Below are 21,969 nucleotides of genomic sequence, written 5' to 3'. Positions count from 1 at the left end.
CTGGGGGGAGTGACGTCCGCACTACGGCCCCACCCACTGCCGGCCTCAGCGAATCAAAGCGGGCTGAGTGGGTGAGGTCAGCAGTGCCTTCCCGCCCATTGTGTGTTCTCTGTCAGAAGAAGATTGTCCTGCTGGGGGTCCTTTCTGCAGTGTAAAATTGTGAAGTGTGTAAAGTTTTGTTCAGTGTGTATATAACTTGTGGCCCTGCAGCAATTATTGCACTACAGCTCTCAGAATCCCATTCCCATGAAAAGCCAAAGTGGCTTCGAAATGACACCCTTGTAATGCGACTAAATGTAATGAGAACCCATGTTTCCACCAGCAGATCTGCTGCCTGTGGGGTTTCCACTGATACTTTTTCGTAGAATAGGTGGCAACCATAACTTCCTGCCATTCACTTGAATGGAAAGTGTTTGTTGCTGCTTGTGACAGACATTTTTAGCCCCAAAATCAGGGTCAGACTGGGGGGGGCAGCCCCTGCACCCCCACAGGCCAGGGCCCCTGCCACCCTCCCCCCCAATTTAAATTTACTTTCAGCACCTCAGGGGTGGCAGAAAGTTTTTTTCCGGTGCCCTGTCGACCCAGTCCGACCTTGCCCAAAATGCACTTAAATCAGACATGACTTATAAGGTTCCCACTTTTCATGTTAAAATGGCCTACCTATACACATAGGGGACCTGTTATCTAGAATGCTCGGACCTGGGGTTATCCAGATAAGGGATTTTCCTGTAATTTGGATCCCCAGCGAAAATAAATAGAAGTGCAGACTCTCTATCAGTGAAATCGCAGAAGTTACCTTGAGAGGAAACTAACGCAATTTCACTGAAATCGCGCCGCCGCGTATGCCATCCCACCGATGATTTACAGTTTCGCCGGTGGGATGGCATTTCGGGGGGGATTAGTCGCCCCCGAACAGGGAGATTTGTCGCGGGCGACTAATCTCCCCATGTGCCAGAGCCCTAAGGGTGAAGACACACTGGGCTTTTAGTAGCAGCTACTTTTTCAGGGCTACTAAACACCAGAGAATACCCTGCCATAGACAATACTGAGAATTGCTTCTGCTAAAACTCACGTAGAGACAGTTATCAGTAAATGATCAGCATTGTCTTTTTTAGTAGCCACGACAAGTAGCTGCTACTAGTAGCTCCATGTGTCTTCACCCTTAATCTTATAAAAAAAATAATATAAACATTAATTAAACCCAATAGGATTGTTTTGCAATAAACAATGATTAATTATATCTTAGGATCAAGTAGAAGGTTCTGTTTTATTACAAAGAAAAATCATTTTTAAAAACGTGAATCATTTGATTAAAATGGAGCCTTTCCTAACTAGTTTTGAGGGCTAGGGGGCTCAAAAGAGCAAATTTTATTTGTCCCCTGTAACACATCAGAAAAGTAGTCCTGCTTATAGCCTAACTGTTGTTGAAACATAACTCCCAGAATTCTGTAAGGCTGTAACAGTCATTAGATGAAGGCACGAGCTACGTATTGGTGACAAGCTATATATATATAGATTCTCTCAAGATGACCCCGGTGTGGCTGCTAGGGGATGTACTTTATTATCAGCTGGGCAGCTGCAGGATGTAACATAAATAGGGTGGCCATTTTAAAATGTACAAAAAGGAAGACACTACCACTATGTATATTTATATGTTTCTGCTCCTGCTTGGTGCCTTTTTTAACCCAAAATTTTGGTGAAATGCATGGACTGAAACACTTAAAGGAATACTGATTTTGGAGTGCTGAACACCTTTGTTGTATGTATTATACCTATTTTATATACGTATGGGACCTGTTATGCAGAATGCTCGGGACCTAGGATTTTTTCAGATAAGGGATCTTTCTGCCATTTGGATCTCCATACCATAAGTCTACTAAAAAGTTATTTATACATTAAATAAACCCAATAGGATTTTTTTACTAATAAGGATTAATTATATCTTAGATACAAGTACTAGGTACTTTTTTATTGTTACAGAGAAAAGGAAAATCATTTTTTTAAATGTGAATTATTTGATTATAATGGAATCTATGGGAGACGGCCTTCCCATAATTCAGAGCTTTCTTGATAACGGGGTTCCAATCCTATACCTGTATTATACCTCTATTATACCATTTATATTTATATATAGAGAGAGAGTGTGTGCACTTCTATCTTATCACTTCATATCTTGTGGGGTGCACAGCCAAGTTTAATTATCAACAGTAAATATTTCACGACTGGCACAACCTGTAAAATTATCACAAGTTTATTGTGATAAGTTCATTGTATAAAAAATCACAATGGGTTTGCAATAAATTTGTGATCATTTTACAGAGTGAGCTAGTCGTGAAAGTGTAAGTGAAGTAATTTCTCTCATTCTTTATAGACAGGCCCCATAAAAAAGGACAGATAAACATCCTGCTTCCGGTGGTGCAGAAAGCAGGACAGAGTGCTGATCATAAATAATGGGTTTTCATGTACATGGTTCAGATTATGATTCTGGTAAGTTGCATTGTTTTACCCAAGACTGTTTGGCTCAGTTTCCTGATGACATTGCCTGGGGTCCAGAGCTCTGCTGCTTGCTCTATCCAAGTATCCATGAGTAAAGCTAACTATACTGAGTGTACATCAGTCCCACACCTGTGTCTCCAACAGTATTTCTGCCCCACATGCAGAGTGTAATTGTAACTTTATACATGGCTGGGTGTATTTTGACCACAAAATGCTGACGTGCCCATCAGTGACTTCATACACTGAGTTTTAGCAGGCCTTATCTGCCTTTTCTCCACCTGTGTTTTACAAAAAACTATAGGCATAGTGGCTTTTTATGAACCAGTAATGACCATATTCCTTTTTACAGTGGAATGGGCCATCTGAGAGACCTCTTGTGTCCTTGCAGGCCAGACTTTGTGTCTGCTCCTGTTAAAGGGGTTGTTCACCTTTAAAACAACTTTTAGTATGTTGTGGAGAGTGTTATTCTGAAACAATTTGCAGCTGGTCTTCATTTTTTTAATTGTTCATGTTTTTTTAATTATTTGGCTTCATATTCAACAACTATCCAGTTTGGAATGTTATCCGCTATTTGGTTGCTAGGCATTGAATTAATAAAGAAACGTTCTGACTGGACTAGTTATGGGGTATATTCACCCATTAGTATATAGGGCCCAGGTGCACAAACCTCAAAAAAAACCTTCAGCTCACAGGAAAAACTTCAAACAAAAATTTCTCAAAAAATGAGAAAAAGACTGGCACTAGAAAAGACTGGGCCAATTAACAAAGAATGATGCGGTTAAAACATGTTTGTTTTTTATTGAAAGAAAAAACATCTCAAACATGGACAGCCTGGCGTGTTTCGTGCCAATAGCGGGCGCTTAATCATAGGCTAAATAATTTTCTGAAACAACAGTATTTAAAGCTAAAACAACCAATTAAAATGTCTATGAAGATTCTCCTTCATCCAGGTCATGATATACAGTATCTAGCAGAATTAAGTCTAAAACAACTGGACTTTTTTGAGTTTTTTCCTTAAAAACGTTTCACCACTCATCCGAGTGGCTTCTTCGGTTCAAATGACTGGTAGGGAATTCCCCAGCATTTAAATCCTTGATGGTAGTACAGTCACAGGCATCCAATCACAATGGTTTCATTGAACTTATTCAGTTAGGTGTCGTTAGGAGTCACATACTTTGAAGGATTAACACCTGCATCATTGAGAATCATGGTACCATTGTGACTGGATCATACCTTCTTACACCTGTCAGTTTCAGCCAACACCTAACTGAATAAGTTCAATGGAAGTTAGGAAACAATCCCACGGAGGGACATCACGGGGGAAGGGGGGGGGGGAGGTCGCTACCTCATTATTGCTACATCTACACATGCGCTACATGTGTAGATCGGATAAAATATCCATGAAAGTATACATTCTATATAGAAATCTTTTTAACACAGTCACAGTGTGTAGAATATTTGTATAACACAAGACTGCTGAGACAGCTGAACCTCAATTTAACCATCTTCAGCCCCAGCTTCTCCAGCCTCAGCTTCACCACCCTATAAGAAAAAAAGTGGGAGTCAATTAAATGTTTCTTTACCTGAAGCCAAATATTTGAAAGGTGCTTAGCGTGAACTGCATGTTTTTAACGAGAGCCCAGAACCAGAACCAGCTAACACAGGGATCCCCAATCTTTTAAACCCGTGAGTCACATTTAGATTGGAGCAACACAAGCATGAATAAGGTTCCTGGCAGTGCCAATAAGAGCTATAATTGGCTACTTAATCATTCCTATGTGGACTGGCAGCCTACAGAAGGCTGTTTGGCATTATACTTGGTTTTTATGCAACCAAAACTTGCCTCCTTACCAGAAATTACAAAATAAGCACCTGCTTTGAGGCCACAGGGGGGAGGGCAACATATAAAGGGTTGGTGAGCAACATGTTGCTTGTGAGCCACTGGTTGTGGAACACTGAGATAACAGCTATGGCTTACCAACTAACTCTGAAGCACATTCAGCACACACGTCACCAAACATATTCTAACACCCTTTGGTGACATCACAAGACATATCCTGTGACATTTATGCCTATCCCTGACATCACAGGTTGAGTGTAGGTATGTAAAGGAAAAGTCAGGCCAGCTTGGGCACATAATTCCCAGCATGCACATCACTAGTCTTAGTCACACTGGAAGCACAAACCTGGCGAATTGAGAAGCCTTTGTCCTGGCACAACTGCATGAAGCCATTCTTTGCAGCTTTCAGCATATTATCATCATCAGTTTTTTTGCAGTAGGCACGGATAATCTGTTCTGAGAAATTCACTAGAAGCAGATAGGAGACCTGAGAAAGAAGCAAATAGGTGTGTATCTGGTTAAACAAGCCAAAGATCTTTTGTTGTTATAATACAACAAATAGCGAGCAGCTCTGTGCTTACAATCCAGGATATTTAATACAAAATTTCTGACTATATAATGTAAACAGTCGGACTGGATTACCTGGAGCCCACCAGAGAACCTCCAATAATACCCCAGTAGGGTTGCCACCTGTTTTTGACCCGGGCGGCCTGTTTTTCAAAAGAGCTGTCGGGATCAAAACTGCCTGCCCGGTTTCCCCCAATTTGGAAAGCTGAGCAGGACTATTTGAGATTGACATGGTGATTGGCCTATCGCGTTGCCATAGCCCCGACCCTGTGATGTCACAGTCCTGCCCACATCACATCATTTCCCGCCCCCCTGCCCGGAGTTAGCCACCACAAAAGGTGGCAACCCTATACTCCAGGCCAGTGCATTTTGGAGCAAAGAGAAGCGCTGGCCTGGGTCTGGGGGAAGCAATTATAATACTACTGGGGTGCTTAACAAATTAACCTTCTTCTTGGCCTTTAAAACCCACTGGGTGAGTATCAGCTTAGTGAGAGTATTCCAAGGAAATGGAAAAATGAACCAAAAAAGGGCTTGTTGCCCAGATTTCCTACTGAGAGACAAGAACAATATGTCAAGAGAAATGACCCTTGGAACACACAGACTTTCCCTGATCAAACTGGGGACATATAAAACTGCACATAGGGGAGATGCACTGATTGCACACTGACTGCATGTATACTGTGTGGGGCCTGGGGAGGGAATCAGTACTCTTGTGCCTTACCTCTTCTCTCCGGATGTTAAATGCTTCCCTTGGGTTGTTCTTGCTATAGAAGTAAACTTTGTCTATGGGATTTTTTTCCTTCATTCCATAATCCAAAACAAACACCTACATTAACCAGAAGTCAACAAAATAAATCTGTTAAAGAAACTAAATCCCATGTATACTGCAGATCTTTATAAAAAAGATATCCCATAAACAGCTCATATGTAAAATGCTCAAGGTAAAAAATATAAGAAGGCATTAATTACGAATATGGTTATGCCAGTTTGGTTTATAAAGTACAGGTATGGGTTCAGTTATCCAGAATACTCAAGACCTGGGGTTTTCCAGATAAGGGGACTTTCTGTGACTTGGACAGCCATACCTTAAGTCTACTGAGAAATTATTTAAACATGAAATAATTTAATTAAATAACTTAATTAAACATTAAGTCCTTCTTTCTGCCTCCCCTGTTCTCTCCCAGATTTTCTGTAGATCGTGTTTGAGAATTGCAAAATCAGTGTGAATCTCATTCACTTTTGTGATCAAGGTGGAGTGATTGTTTGTAAGACTTCAGCTAATGTTGGTTCTGGAGAAGCTAGGGAATAGTCTGGTTTAGCCGCAGAAGTGATGATTACCCTTGATAATTTGCTTGGGTAGGGGAAGTACCTCGTGTTTACCCCTCCGGTGCGGAAGCTGGGCAAATTTTACTAACTTCTTTGCTGCCCCTATTCCTGGATCCAGTGTAGGCTGTTGGTGCGCGGTTTAAAGGTGCCGCGTCACCATCTTGGGGATCTTAGTCCGTGGCGGAAGTCGCTGCTGAGGGTCGGTTCAGCTGCTTATTTCTGCCCATTGACTCTGGGGAGGTAATGCAGAGTGCCCTAGTGACAGATTTTAGTCCCAGTACCGATATCCACAGGATTGTTCAGTATAATAGAAGGCCCTTTGGCGTAGCTCACAGCGCGCACATCCTACTCGGTCAGCATGCAGACCATGCCCCTTCAGCATCATTGATAATTAATGCGTAACTTACATCTACCACAAAATCCTCCTCGGTACATCTCAAATTGGGATCTCCTCTTTTAACAGCTGTAGCCAGTTCTCCCGATAACTTAATTTTATCCTGTAAAAGAAATACTGTAAATAATTGGGCCCTTGGGGCTTTTTATGGAATCAGATTAAAAAATATGCATGTAAAACATACGGGCCAAAAACAGGAGGGAAATCCCATCAAGCGAGGGCCACATCAATCCAGGCTATCTAGTCTGTGATTGGCAGCATTTTCCACCAAAGGTCCAAGGTTTAACATTCAAATTAGGCTTGCCATATTGTACCTTTTACTTAGTTATTATTATAATTTGTATTATTATAGTTGAAAAGCACAAAAGATAATGAGTACAGGTATGGGACCTGTTATCCAGAATGCTCAGGACCTGGGGTTTTCCAAATAAGAGATCTATCTATAATTTGGATCTCCATACTAGTCTACTGAAAAATCATTTAAACATTAAATAAACCCAATAGGATTGTTTTGCCCCCAATAAAGGGTAATTATATCTTAGTTGGGATCAAGTACAGGTACTGTTTTATTATTACAGAGAAAAGGGAATCATTTAACCATTAAATAAACCCAATAGGGCTGTTCTGCCCCCAATAAGGGGTAATTATATCTTAGTTGGGATCAAGTACAGGTACTGTTTTATTATTACAGAGAAAAGGGAATCATTTAACCATTAAATAAACCCAAATAGGGCTGTTCTGCCCCCAATAAGGGGTAATTATATCTTAGTAGGGATCAAGTACAGGTACTGTTTTAATATTACAGAGAAAAGGGAATCATTTAACCATGAAATAAACCCAATAGGACTGTTCTGCCCCCAAGAAGGGGTAATTATATCTTAGTAGGGATCAAGTACAGGTACTGTTTTATTATTACAGAGAAAAGGGAATCATTTAACCATGAAATAAACCAACTAGGATTGTTCTGCCCCAATAAGGGGTAATTATATCTTAGTTGGGATCAAGTACAGGTACTGTTTTATTATTACAGAGAAAAGGGAATCATTTAACCATGAAATAAACCCAATAGGGCTGTTCTGCCCCCAATAAGGGGTAATTATATCTTAGTTGGGATCAAGTACAGGTACTGTTTTATTATTACAGAGAAAAGGGAACCATTTAACCATTAAATAAACCCAATAGGGCTGTTCTGCCCCCAATAAGGGGTAATTATATCTTAGTTGGGATCAAGTACAGGTACTGTTTTATTATTACAGAGAAAAGGGAATCATTTAACCATGAAATAAACCCAATAGGATTGTTCTGCCCCAATAAGGGGTAATTATATCTTAGTTGGGATCAAGTACAGGTACTGTTTTATTATTACAGAGAAAAGGGAATCATTTAACCATTAAATAAACCCAATAGGACTGTTCTGCCCCCAATAAGGGGTAATTATTTCTTAGTTGGGATCAAGTACAGGTACTGTTTTATTATTACAGAGAAAACAGAATCATTTAAACTTTTAAGCAATATATATACCGGGGTTTGTTTGCTGGTTGGATTGGAAGTTGCCTCTCCCAAGTAGCTGTAAAACTTGCGGTGTACTATCTTCTCTAAGATTTCCTTGGCAGCAGACAGGTTGGGATCACTTGAATACAGAATCTGCAGGAAGATTGCATCTAAAAGAGAAATATATTGATACACTTAGGGGCACATTTACTAAGCAATTTTGAGATAAAATCTGATTTTTTTCTTACTTATAGATATTTTCGAGATTTACGAATGGGTTTTGGCCAGTACTCGATTTTTCTGATATTGTGTCTTGAAAAATTTGAGGGTTTTTTTTTAAATTTCCCCCAAAAAATATTTTTTTCAAAAATAACTCCCATAATTTGTGATTTATTAATGTTTAGTTAACTTTTTTTTGTAAAAAATTTTTTTGTCAGGTTTGATCTGTCGAGTACTGTTGTCTTATGGAGGTAGTGACAGACACATTTTCAAGGAGAAATTAATCCCCTCATTGCTTTCAGTTTCACCTAGTTTCAATGAGAAGTTAATCCCCTCATTGTTTTCAGTTTCACCTAGTTTCTCAGAAATTAATCCCCCCATTGTTTTCAATTTCACACGTTTTCAAGGGGAAGTTAATCCCATCATTGTTTTCTGTTTCACCCAGTTTCAAATGAAATTTAAACACATTATTGTTTTCCAAGAATAAGTGCCAATGCTCCTAAAATTGCTGCTGGGGCAATTGCTGTTTGGGAAAAATATGTAAACTCGAAATTTTCATACGAACTATTCAAGCATTATTGTGACATTTTATAAATACAGCAATGATCGAGTTTAATTGTAATTTATACCATGTAGAGTTTATACGACTTTCAAGGCCAGAAAAATATGAAATTTAGTAAATGTGCCCCTAAATTTCTGTACACTGAGCCTTTTAGTGCGTCTCTTCTACACACCCTACACTGTAATTAAACGTGACAGACAATCCAAAATGTAACATTAGCCCAATAAGCAGAAAGTATGGGATTTATAGGATTAGTGACTCATAATAGGAAGGCGGACAAAAAAAAGGCAACTAGTTACATTTTACAAACTCACCTGTCAGTTTAGTATAAGCCACCATATCATTCACAGCACCAGAGATGGTTAAAAGCTCTACTTTTACTTCCGAATCTACTTTTACTTTCGAACCTTTTATTTTAAAGTATTTGTCCGCTTTTCCAAAAGCTTCCCCAATCCTGTACATAAATATAAACATGTTAGCATGAGAGCTTGGCATAAAGGAGAATTCCCCCATAGAGGAATAGTTTTTTGGCTGCCAGAGTCAAAGGAGGAAAGCAAATAATTCAAGAACTATAAAAAAAAAAAAAAAAAAAAAAAAAAAAAAAAATGAAGACCAATTAAAAAGTTAATACACCCATACATTGAGATATCCGCATGTTTGGTGAGGTCACAAAAATAAGCTGATCTTTCCCCAATATGCCCACCATAAGGTGGTCAATAGCAAACAATTGGATCACATCGGTGGGATAAAGTAGGAAAAGCAATACTGCAGCAAAAGCAAAACAGAGATTTATTTAGGTCACATATAAAGGCAACAGTTGGGGCATAATATTGCCCTTTGTCTATATGACGGGACACAGGCCTTTGGGACAAGACCTGCATCAAGGGGCTCTTTGCCCCAACAGGATTTTTAAACCTGCCCGATCTACATCTGCCTGATTTTTGTACAGATATTGGTCAGGAAGGCCCATCTGAGGGCCCCATACATGGGCTGATAAGCTGTCAGCAGTTTTTATTGGCCCGTGTATGGCCACCTTTACTCTCTAACTGCTAAAGAGATCCAGCTCAGGTGATTATATGTCTCCAGTGGCTTCTTTACTCTTCTGCACAATACACATGGTCAGAGTTATTTAACCTCTCTGTTCCATGGCCTGTATAAAAGCACTTGGCCTTCAACCTTTATATAGTCTTTGCTAATATCCATATATTTTACAATTAAAGATACATTATTTCATATAAATTTAAACTTAATCCATCGTTATCTTCTTGTGAGCATATAAATAAGACCCAAGGTCTAGCCCAAGCACACCTAATCAGCTGGTTGCAAGCTAATGATATAAGTAGGTTGTTTGCAGCAGGGAAACCAGATCTCTATGCCAGAATGCAGTGTGGACTAACCACCTTTCAGTATATGGCTATTTGCCATCTCTAAACCCATTGTTTTATAGCCACTATCATCTCTAAAGACTTATGATGTAGGTGTGTATTTAAATACATATATATGTGTATAAAATAGACAAAACAGGAACATTGTATACAGCAATGTAAAAAAATATCTTTGTAAAATGCAAAATACTTGGAAGACTTTGAGGTACGGTCGTGTCAGTGTGAACCCAAACTATCAAGCAAAGACTGCACAGACCTATTAGAATATTCTTGGATCATGGAGCTAGAGACATGTCAGTCCCATGAAAATGAGAGCTTGACAGAAGACAAAGTCTAAGAATGAAAAACATAATGATAATATATCCTACTTGGGCGTCATGCAAACAAGTCTTCCATATCAGCAGAAGGTTTTATATAATATTTATATAACTTGCTTTTCTTACATTATCTCAATGACATTCACAACTCTGTGGTGGCACGTTCTCCGGTACAGGCCATACCGCGTGTAGAACATATTGTACAGATTCCAAACTTCCTGCAAAGGGAGACACGTTTTCTTTTGGGCAGATGAGAAATGTTAGCGCCATACTCACAACAGCAGTAAATTCACCATCCGTAATTATACGCAGCACGATGAATCATCTAATCATTGTTACAGGGAGTATCATTTAATGTGGTGAGAAAATCAGCAAGATTTACCTTGTCTCGGACACAGATGTGTTTTCTGTTACCAACATCACAAACGCGGGCAAATTTGAGAAATCGCTTGTAGTCAAAACTATTCTGAATTCCCAGATGGTAACAGTCCCTGTTGAATGCAAAAGCATTGGATGGAATATAAAAGAAAACACAAGGTAACTGCTTGCATCCTATTGGTTGTTATGTAGGTATGACTACCCTGAAACAGGCAGTTTCTGTTAATTTTCAGTGGATGAGCCTGGGCAGGAGCAATATTAGGGGTCACCCACATTCCATATGCCGCATAAAGTCACAGGTCACTACCAAGGTAGTTGGTAGTTGGTAGTTGTAGTTACGTCACTGATGCACAAACATCTCAGTTGGCTTCTACGCTCAACTACTAAGTTGGAAAGGGTAAGTGAGCAATCTCTAATTCTCATCTTTCTCCTGGCCAGTGGGAGATTTAGGTATAAGCTATCTGGGGGGGAGGACTCTGTGTGCAGTGGTAAAGAGCTGGCAACCAAAGACAGAAGGAGGATAAACAAAAGAGGAGTCAGTTCTGGTTTAGATTACTGACCCACAGCATCAGCTTTTTGCTTTTATTAATCTGCTGACCAGACTGAGACCAGACCAGTGTAACGTTCAAGTTAGGAGGGAACCAGTGTGCGACCGCTGTATGCAAAATCTGACTCTTACAGTATAGCAGGAACTCCCAGCCCTTTCCGGTCTTCACCGACGCCCTTTTGGGGCCCCAGAACTTTCTGCTGCGGTCCAAGCCGGGGTCCTGCAAACTTTCAGAGTACAGACAAAATACGAGGTACCGGCAAGGCAAAGGCAGAACGTAGTCGGGGTACAGGCAAAGGTCAAGGCTGGCATCAATATTCGTAGTCGAGGTACAGGCAAAAGGTCGAGGCAGGTAGCAAGAATTGTAGTCGGGGTGCAGGCAAAGGTCTAAACCGGAAATAACAATCAAAAACGCTTGAGCAGGTACTGATAATAACCAGAAGCCAGCTTGGGCAATGAAACACTGAAGGAAGGGGTTTAAATAGCAGAATTTGGCGCCAAAACAAAAGGAACCAGAAGAACTAGAAAACCTAGAAGTACTGGTGCAGGAGAAGAATGAGCAGCACAAAATTCATTGTAAACCACAGGCTTGAGTAGAGAGACATGGAAGGAAAAAAAGAAATTAAAAAATGGAGAGACATGGAAGGAAAAAAAGAAATTAAAAAATTAAACCTTGAAAAAAAAAGAGACCATCGTGCCTGACGAGGATTGAGTCTCTTTGCATCAGAAATGTACTCTAGATTCTTGTGATCTGTCAAAATTGTAACAGGCTCCGAAGATCCCTCCAGAAGATGTCTCCACTCTTCAAGAGCGAGTTTGATCGCCAATAATTCTTGGTTGCCAACATCATAATTTCTTTCAGCAGCGGAGAATTTACGGGAGAAATAGGCACAGGGATGCAAGGAATCTTGGAAGGAAGGCCGCTGGGATAAAATTGCTCCAACACCGACATCAGAAGCATCTACTTCTAGAATGAAAGGACGAGTAGGAACCGGGTGAATGAGGACTGGAGCAGAACAAAATGCGGCTTTAAGTTTTTCAAAGGCAGTTTGGGCTTCAGAAGACCAGACATTTTTGACCCCCTTCTTGGTGAGAGCAGTAATGGGTGCGACAATTTGAGAAAAACCTTTGATGAATCTTCTATAAAAATTTGCAAAACCCAAAAATCGTTGGATGGCTTTTAAGCCAGCAGGAGGAGGCCACTCAAGGACAGCAGAAACTTTGACAGAATCCATCATAAAGCCTGAGGAGGAAATGACATAACCAAGGAAGGAAACTTTAGACTTGTGAAAGTTACATTTTTCAATCTTAGCATAAAGGTGGTTCACTCTCAAACGATGCAGTACTTGTTTGACATGAGCAATGTGTTCAGGTAAAGATGAAGAGAAAACCAGTATGTCGTCTAGATATTCCACCACATAGGAAAAAAGAATATCTCGAAAAATGTCATTAATAAAGTCTTGAAAGACAGCAGGTGCGTTGCATAAGCCAAAAGGCATGACTAGATATTCATAATGACCGTCACGAGTGTTGAAAGCCGTCTTCCACTCGTCCCCGTGACGAATGCGGATAAGGTTGTAGGCCCCCCGCAGGTCTAATTTGGTGAAAATCTTAGCCCCGTTGAGGCGATCAAAAAGCTCAGATATCAAAGGAAAGGGATATCGGTTTTTAATGGTAATCTTATTCAAACCCCGGTAATCAATGCATGGTCTTAACCCTCCATCCTTCTTCTGGACAAAAAAAAAATCCAGACCGTGATATCTCCACTAGACCAGTCAATGATGGGATTGTGCTTCTGTAACCACAGGAGACCTAGGATAATAGGTGTGGCGGGACACTGAATGGCCAAAAAGGTGATTAGCTCAGAGTGTAGTGATCCCACTCTTAAGCGGAGAGGAGGAGTGGAACAGGTCACGAGGCCAGGAGTTATAGGTCTACCATCGACAGCCTGAGCAGACAGAGGAACCTTGAGAGGCATCAAAGGGATTCGAGAGGACTTGGCAAAAGACAGGTCAATAAAGTTTCCGGCAGCTCCCAAGTCGAGGAAGGCCTGGCAGGAACAATACTTGGAATTGGACGAAATGGAAACAGGTACCAATACTCGGGTGCGAAAATTATGGGGAAAAAAATTAGCTTCGCCTAGGGAAGTTTTCCCCAACAGACCTAGGCACTGGAGTTTCCCTGTTGAGGAAATTGCTTAGGCTTGTTGGGACACATCTTGACAAAATGACCGGTGCTCCCACAATATATACAAAGACCAGCAGACCTTCTACGACTACGTTCCTCAACGGAGAGCCTGGTAGCTCCAAGTTGCATTGGTTCGTCCACGGAGGCTGGTACGGAGGCTGGTACGGAGGCTGTAGAGGGCGCTGAAGCGGAGAATTCTGGAACAAATCTCCGAGGGCGGTTCCTTTGAAGCTGTCTCTCCCTCAAGCGGGTATCAATATTGATGACGAGAGAAACCAAGCCTTCGAAGAGGGGTGGTAAGTCACGAGCAGCTAGTTCGTCTTTAAGAGAGTCATTGAGACCGTGCCAAAAAGCTGCTATCAAAGCCTCATTATTCCAGGAAGTTTCAGCGGCTAGTGTACGGAAGTCTATGGCATAGTCAGAGGCAGCACGAGAACCTTGGGTGATTCTCATAAGGCGAGCTGAGGCATTTACCTTTCGACCAGGGGCATCAAAAATTTGTTGAAAAGTGGAAAGGAAAGCAGCAGCATTGTTGACGAGAGGGTCATCCCGTTCCCAAAGAGGAGAAGCCCAAGCAAGGGCCTTACCAAAAAGTAGATAAAGGCAACCTTGAATTTTTCATTTGGGTTGCGATGAGGAAACAGTTCAAAATGAATCTTACATTGGCGTCATCGCGCATGCGCAGTAACGCTGCGCCGTCCCTGCCGAACCCAGAAGTGCGGACTCTTACTAGAGCGCGTCTGCCGGCCGGCGCGAACTAAGGTAGGAGAACGCGCCGGACCGGCAGAGCGCCTTACAACCAGATTATGACACCAAAGCCCACGCTGCTAGAAAACTCACAGACATAGGCTAGTCTAACCTACATGTGTTTAATATGCAAGGGTGGTTTGGACCCTGAATGGAGACTAGTTCTTCTGGTAAATTGGTTCAATGTGCAATGATGGAAACATTTGCAGCTGCCATATAACCAATGGGGCTCAGGACTTTCTGCAGTGACACCTATAAACTCCCCTAAGGCCAGCATAGTTATAAAGCAGCCACATTGGCATCATAAGCTTAAGTCCAGATAAAAGTCAGGGACAGGCATTCCTATTCCCATTATCTCATCCACGTCATGTGTATATGTATATGGTCACTTGGCATCTAAGGGTGTAACATTGGCTGGCATGTAGGGGGGAACCTGTATTGACATGTTGGCTGCATAAGAATCCACTTAATTCTGTTCTATTGGGATCTCTGTGCCAGTGAGTATTAGCACCAGATGATACTTGAGCTTTAGACATGTAGGGTTTCCTTTCGATTTTGTCTCAATTAGAATTATTGTTTCTCATTAGCAGCATTACGGTACCTGGCTAAGTAGTCAAATTTATCCACATCAATGCCATTTTCTTTGTTGGCCACAATCTGATAAAGGAACATTTTCTCTACTGGTCTTCCTTCATATGGCCATGGCTAGGAAATAAAAGGGAGAGGGGGAAAAAAAAAAAGTTCACAAAGATGATAGATAGATATAATACTTATGTTAAAAGTACTCTAAATCCCACATAAGTGAGGCCACTTTTCTTTTTGTAACTGTCCAGTCTAATTAAGAACAAGAGAAAGTTATGATATGGAATTTCAGGCCACTGTTTTCTGGCATTTAAATAATTTCCCCTTGATAAAGGCTTGTGCCCGGTGTGGACTTGGAACACCACTACCCGCTAGCTCCCAGGTAGGAGAGCAGGGGGATTGCTTAAGCTATAGAGGAAGCAGGCCCCGCGGTCCGGGCCCCCTGTCCTCTATAGTTATGCCATGAATGATTATTGTGGCCCCACTATACCTACACAGTTCTAACTGACTACAAATGCTCACCTGTGTGGGAAAACTATGCACAGGACCCAGGGTAATGTCTGTGAACCCCTTAAAGACAGCTTTGTATGTGTGTCCAGGAGGGGCACTGCATTATACAATGACAAAATAACATGGCCCCAAAAATCACCATAATACCTACCATTTTGTCTCAATCCATCTCTGATAATAAAGTGTCTAGGCAATAATACTTACATCCAGCATGTCTGACAATGAGACACCCTTTATAAGCTGTTTTATAAATGCATTATACAATGACAAAACAACATGGCCCCAAAAATCACCATCATATCTAGGGCCCCATTTTGTCTCAATCTATCTCTGATAATAAAGTGCCTAGGCAATAATACTTACATCCAGCTTCAGCTTGTCTGACAATGGGCAGCCCATTATAAGCTCTTTTATAAATGTTAGGTCAGGCTCAGTGATCTCTTGGTCAGAGAGTTCTGCTTTTAGATGGTTGGATTCAATCAGATGATCAAACATTTTTATGGATAGATCTTCATGCTTAAAAAAGTATAACAAAGCAAGTATAAATTGTTGAAAAATTAGTTACTGATGATAATAGGTCCTGGCTGGGATCACTGACCCTGGCACCCAAACAAACAGTAAATTGCTGTGGGTAAGCTCTCTGTACTAGTGATGAAGCCCCCCTTGACCCACTCTGACAATGAATTTATGAGTATAGAGGGTTGAGGGGGGACGGCATTTAGAAGGCTGCCTCAGGGCAACCCGGGGCCCATAACCAGCACTGGGGAAGGAGGGTCACTAGAGGAGGAGGCTGCTGACTATGGAAAGCCTAAAACACATAGGAAAATGTGTTTTTCCCTTTCTCAGATCAGTTAATTTAAAAAAGAATTAAAACTTTGTACATAATAAGTTTGGTCAGGGGAGCATGTTTATTTTGGGAAGGCTTTTCTTCTCCTTTAATAAAAATTGTATACCCATTGGAAACTTCAATTTCAGGAACTCAAAATCAAATTCTCACTCACAAACCATAAACTATTCAGATAACTTCAATCAAGACATGCAGTGGGCTCACAGTTTCGGGCAGAAACGGTAGATACCTCCCCCAGATATCTTGAAGATAGTGGACACTCACCTAATCTACACAAAGCTCTTTCCCAATCTTATACTCACTTGGTCCTGGCCAATATCTCTCTGCTTCCCAAAGTATTCACCAAATGGCAAAATGTTATACCCACTCTAGACACAGAGAAATGGGAGGAAACCCTGGAGTCTTGCTTTTAGGGCATGATCAGCGCTAGAGACAAGCCGAACCAGCTAAAATATATATATATATATATATATATATATATATATATATATATATATATCTCATCCCCCCAATGGTTACATACAATAAATCCTATTATAGAACAGTCATGCCCAAAATGCTTTGCTTTTGCAGATTACTTTCACACGGTGTGGACTTGCCCATCAATACATTCATTTTAGCATTAGTTCTGATGGGCCCCTGAATAACCCTCCTAAATCAAGTGGAGGAGAAAACCACCAGGAGAGCTCAGTGCACACTTCTCTCCATTCCCTTCATGTATGCCAAAAAAAGCCAGGACATTCCAATGGCAAGCAAACACTAGTCTAACAATTCTTTCCTGCTTGGATCGTATACACAAAGTGATACCAATATATAAACTAACTTATATGAGACACGACTACTTTGTCAAGGTCTACAAAGTCTGGGGGGATTGGCTAGATTTTGATGCTGCTAACTGACTCCTCTAACCCTGAAGTGCTGGTTCCGTCTACAAGCACTGTTCCTCCACACATACCCCTCAGTACTTCCCCATCTCTTAACCCGCCCCCCTGTCACCATCAGAGACATTTTTAAAGATACCTGAATAATCCCAGTCAAACATTATGTGTTTCCTCTGGTCTGTCTACCCCACTCAATTAAGACTCCACCCCATCAGGTATTTATGCAATGTCTAGTTTATTGCTGTATATACTAATCTGTTTTCAGTTTGCACATTTACAAATTGCTGCTGTCCCACTGTAATTATACTGTAATTATACTAATTATACTATATGTGTAATTTAATAAACGGAATGGTTAAAATAAAAGTATACCAGTTGGGCTGGTAATATACTGTGGCAACCATCACACAATCTGTTTTTCTCTGGGTATTGACACCATTAAAGATTGTTCTGTAACTTACCTTAATTGCTGTTGTAGGTAATTTCTGTTGTTGTAAGTCCCTTTTGTAGGACATGAATTTGCTTTCAAACAAATGTGAAAATGGCCCGTGACCTGCAATTAAAATTATAAGTTAGAGAAAAATTATAAACTTTCTTGTTATGGCTGATAAAAAAAGCACTGGGATTCAGAATAGACCCTGGCATTTCACATACACAGAGTCCCAAACAGCCCCCATAGGCCCAATAAATAGTGAGTGTCTATGGCACCTTACAGCAGCCCCTCTGGCATTTGCCTGAACCCACAGATTGCCAGTCTGGGCCTGGGTCCTGGCATTCCAAGTACCCAGAGGCACAAACAGCCCCCCCAGCCCAATAAATAGTGACTGTCTATGGCATCTTACAGCAGCCCCTCTGGCATTTGCCTGAACCCACAGAATGCCAGTCTGGGCCTGGGTCCTGGCATTCCAAGTACCCAGGGGCCCAAACAGCCCCCCCCCCAGCCCAATAAATAGTGACTGTCTATGGCATCTTACAGCAGCCCCTCTGGCATTTGCCTGAACCCACAGATTGCCAGTCTGGGCCTGGGTCCTGGCATTCCAAGTACCCAGAGGCACAAACAGCCCCCCCCCCCAGCCCAATAAATAGTGAGTGTCTATGGCAACTTACAGCAGCCCCTCTGGCATTTGCCTGAACCCACAGATTGCCAGTCTGGGCCTGGGTTCTGGCATTCCAAGTACACAGAGGCCCAAACAGCCCCCCCAGCCCAATAAATAGTGACTGTCTATGGCCCCTTACAGCAGCCCCTCTGGCATTTGCCTGAACCCACAGATTGCCAGTCTGGGCCTGGGTCCTGGCATTCCAAGTACCCAGAGGCACAAACAGCCCCCCCCCCCCCAGCCCAATAAATAGTGAGTGTCTATGGCAACTTATAGCAGCCTCTCTGGCATTTGCCTGAACCCACAGATTGCCAGTCTGGGCCTGGGTTCTGGCATTCCAAGTACACAGACGCCCAAACAGCCCCCCCAGCCCAATAAATAGTGACTATGGCACCTTACAGCAGCCCCTCTGGCATTTGCCTGAACCCACAGATTGCCAGTCTGGGCCTGGGTCCTGGCATTCCAAGTACCCAGAGGCCCAAACAGCCCCCCAGCCCAATAAATAGTGAGTGTCTATGGCACCTTACAGCAGCCCCTCTGGCATTTGCTGAAACCCACAGATTGCCATTCCGGGCCTGTTTAACACAAAACTACCTTAGTGTACAAGTCACACCCATACTAGGAACTGATACTTACCCAAATCATGGCAAAGTCCCGCTATCTGTACACACAATATATCTGTGTCAGTAATATTAAGCTCGGGCTGTCGGTCACGTAACTCTCGGGCAAGACATCCTGCCAAGTGCCCCACCCTGTACAAACAAACACCAAAACATGAAAATAACAATAATAATCCTCTCGTGTAATCAGTCGGCATTTCCAGTTACCGTATGGAATAATGCCCATATACAGCTCTCTGCTTTGTTAGTTTGGAAGGCTCACCAATCCTTTATGTAGCTTCTAGCACCTTACCCATAATGGGTTAACTAGTCAGAGTGTTTAGGTTGCCTTTAAGTTACATTTCAATTTGGCAGCAAAAAAAATGAAAAAAGAATCAGTTTAGATGTGTTTGCAATTTCAATGTAGTGGTTTTTTTTTCTTATAGGGATTACTTCAATTAACAACATAATAAAAGGTCATTTAAAATAGGACTTTCTGTTTTAACTTAGGCACCATTATAAAGGCATTTAAAAATCCCAGCTGTCAATCATATATTGCCTGTCCCGTCTCTATGCCTTAGGCGTGGCAGACTATTACTTTTACTTTCCATTCAGCACTCCCTAGATGTCACTGCACCACTCACATTCCCCCTCCCTCCTAACCAACTAATTGTGTAGCCTGTGCATGGGCATCAGGTCCCCCCCATACTGGCACATAAACAAGATTTTGGGGTGATACAACGTTTGCCTTAATAATAGTGGCCACAAAATGGCAGCTGTCTGCTTGCTGTGATTGTGAATTCCAGAAGGAAACAAAATTAAAATAAATTATACAGTGTAAGTGATGGTTATTTTGCTTGCCAAACACAATAGAAAACAATTAGGAATTATTTCTTAGGGTTCAGGTCCCCTTTAAGGTACAAAGCTGTGAATGTGCGGTATAAAGCATGTGTATAATAAAAAACCTCACCCAATGGAGTGCTCAAATCTGTTGTGAGAAGCCCCAGGGTAAACGTAATAGATCCCACCGAGCTGTTTGATGTATCTCAGGCGCTGGAACTCAGGGGTGTCAATGATACGGACTAACAGTGGGTGCAACTCAATGTGGCCATGGATTGGGTCATTGAACACCTGAAAAGCATAAGAGCAAATATGTAGACAGTACAGCATTAGGGTCCAATGTTTGATCTCCCTGTCTCTGTGTGGGTTTCCTCTGGGTACTCTGGTTCCCTCCCATACTCCAAATACATACAGGAAGGTTATCTGGTGCCTGATAAAATTGACCCTAGTGTTGGGTGCATGGGATAGGGATTTTAGTTTGCAGAAGATGTAAGTTTAGGTAATACCTATTATTGGCTAACTGAGTTAGTAAAAATTGCAAGCTTTCGAGATTGGAGTATTACATCTCTTATTTGTGCTTCAAGATGTTACATTAAATGAAACTCTAAGGGCGAAGACACACGGAGCTATTAGTAGCAGCATTTTTTCATAGCTACTAAATGCCAGAAAATCCCCTGCCATAGACAATACTGAGAATTGCCTCTGCTAAAACACACGTAGAGACAGTTATCAGTAAATGATCAGCATTGTCTGTTTTAGTAGCCACATCAAGTAGCTGCTACTAGTAGCTCTGTGTGTCTTCTCCCTAATTTAAGACATTTATGCACAACGAGACAGAAAAGGGTGGGGTTAACAAGAGAGTGCTCCATGTGTCTTCACCCTAAAATATCCCACTAATCATTTCTACTACATTCAGGATATCCAAGTTAAATGAGATAAAATTTATCATCTTTCCCAACTACTTTGTTTTGTGTTATTTCAACCAAAAGAAACACGTGAGAATCCCATAGCTTTGTTATGTTCCACCATTTTCTGTCAAAAAAGCATTATGTCTTTGAAGGTGCACCGAATCCACAATTTTATGATCCGGCCAAACCCCAAATCCCTTATGAAAGATTTGGCCAAACACCGAACCAAATTCGAATTTGCATATGCAAATTGGGACAAGCAAGGGTTAAAGAGAACCACAAAATTTTCAACTTCTGTATTTATTTGACAAAAAGTCACATGGTTTTAAGTATTCGGTTCCGCCAGAGGCATGGGTTCGGCTGAATCCTGCTGAAAAAGGCTGAATCTTGGCCGAATCCCAAACCGAATCCTGGATTCAGTGCTTCCCTAAAAGAAATTCTCAAATAAATAACTTTATGGTAAAGGTGACTTGCTTTGGAGAGGCTCATCTTGTAATGAATAAACAAGGCGTCTTTCTATGAGACCTACAGAAATGGAAAAAAGACGTATTATTCATTGTTTCATACAATTGTCACACATTTAGACTGAGGTGACTTAACTGGCCAAACTGAAATGTATTAAATAACAAACCTTCAAAGGAGAATAAACTAATTTGTGTGCACAGGCCGCCCGCCTAAAAACCAAATCACAGATACTTGACAGATATCAGCAATGAATTAGAGCCTTAACATGGAGGCTGCTATGGTAAAAACTCAATTTTTGGGGCATAACTTGGGATTCATTATTGCACTTACACAACTAGGGCTTCAGTGGTTTAAATGGTTTTTGACCTCCCCAACCCCAAGAGTTTTTTAAAGGAGAAGGAAAGGCTAATAGAGTTAATCTCAAGCTGCAGGCATACCTTCAGTTGTCTTAATAGTGCCCTTAAGCCAAACAGGAAGAAAAAATGCTAAGCTGTGTAAAGAAAGTTCCCATAATGCCTCGCTCCTGCACCAAGAGCAAAACTGTTGTACATGCTCAGTTAGTGAGACTATGAGTCAGCTTCCTGCTGATTGGCTCAGATCCACATTCCTAAGGGGGGGGAGTGAGTTCTTAGCATTCTTGAGGGAGGGGGGAGCAGGAGAGGGGAGAGAGGAGAGAACTGCATGTCTCTGCACAGGAAAACAAAGACAACACATCTTTTGACAGAGAACTCAGTGCAGTGTTTCTGTGAATGCTTATGGCTGTATTTACATAGACCTTTCTGAT

The 21,969-nt window shown here is 41.4% G+C and overlaps 1 protein-coding gene across 1 annotated transcript; it reads right to left on the bottom strand.

The window, feature by feature from the left end:
• Positions 1-3,708: 3,708 nt before the first annotated feature.
• On the bottom strand, positions 3,709-20,761 carry LOC101730829 (deoxynucleoside triphosphate triphosphohydrolase SAMHD1-like). The gene is made up of 14 exons (XM_031894204.1): positions 20,723-20,761; positions 19,943-20,103; positions 19,010-19,125; positions 17,738-17,829; positions 15,912-16,064; positions 15,058-15,161; positions 10,980-11,088; positions 10,724-10,815; positions 9,210-9,349; positions 8,145-8,284; positions 6,637-6,726; positions 5,625-5,729; positions 4,683-4,823; positions 3,709-4,038 (listed from the first exon to the last, which is right to left on the bottom strand). Exons 1-14 carry the CDS (start codon positions 20,759-20,761, stop codon positions 3,994-3,996), a joined length of 1,527 nt encoding a protein of 508 aa, XP_031750064.1. The 3' UTR covers positions 3,709-3,993.
• Between the last annotated feature and the right edge of the window lie 1,208 nt (positions 20,762-21,969).

The sequence above is a fragment of the Xenopus tropicalis genome, chromosome 10, assembly GCF_000004195.4.
Source record: "Xenopus tropicalis strain Nigerian chromosome 10, UCB_Xtro_10.0, whole genome shotgun sequence".
Lineage (NCBI taxonomy): Eukaryota > Metazoa > Chordata > Amphibia > Anura > Pipidae > Xenopus > Xenopus tropicalis.
This window is presented reverse-complemented; position numbering and strand designations above follow the sequence as displayed.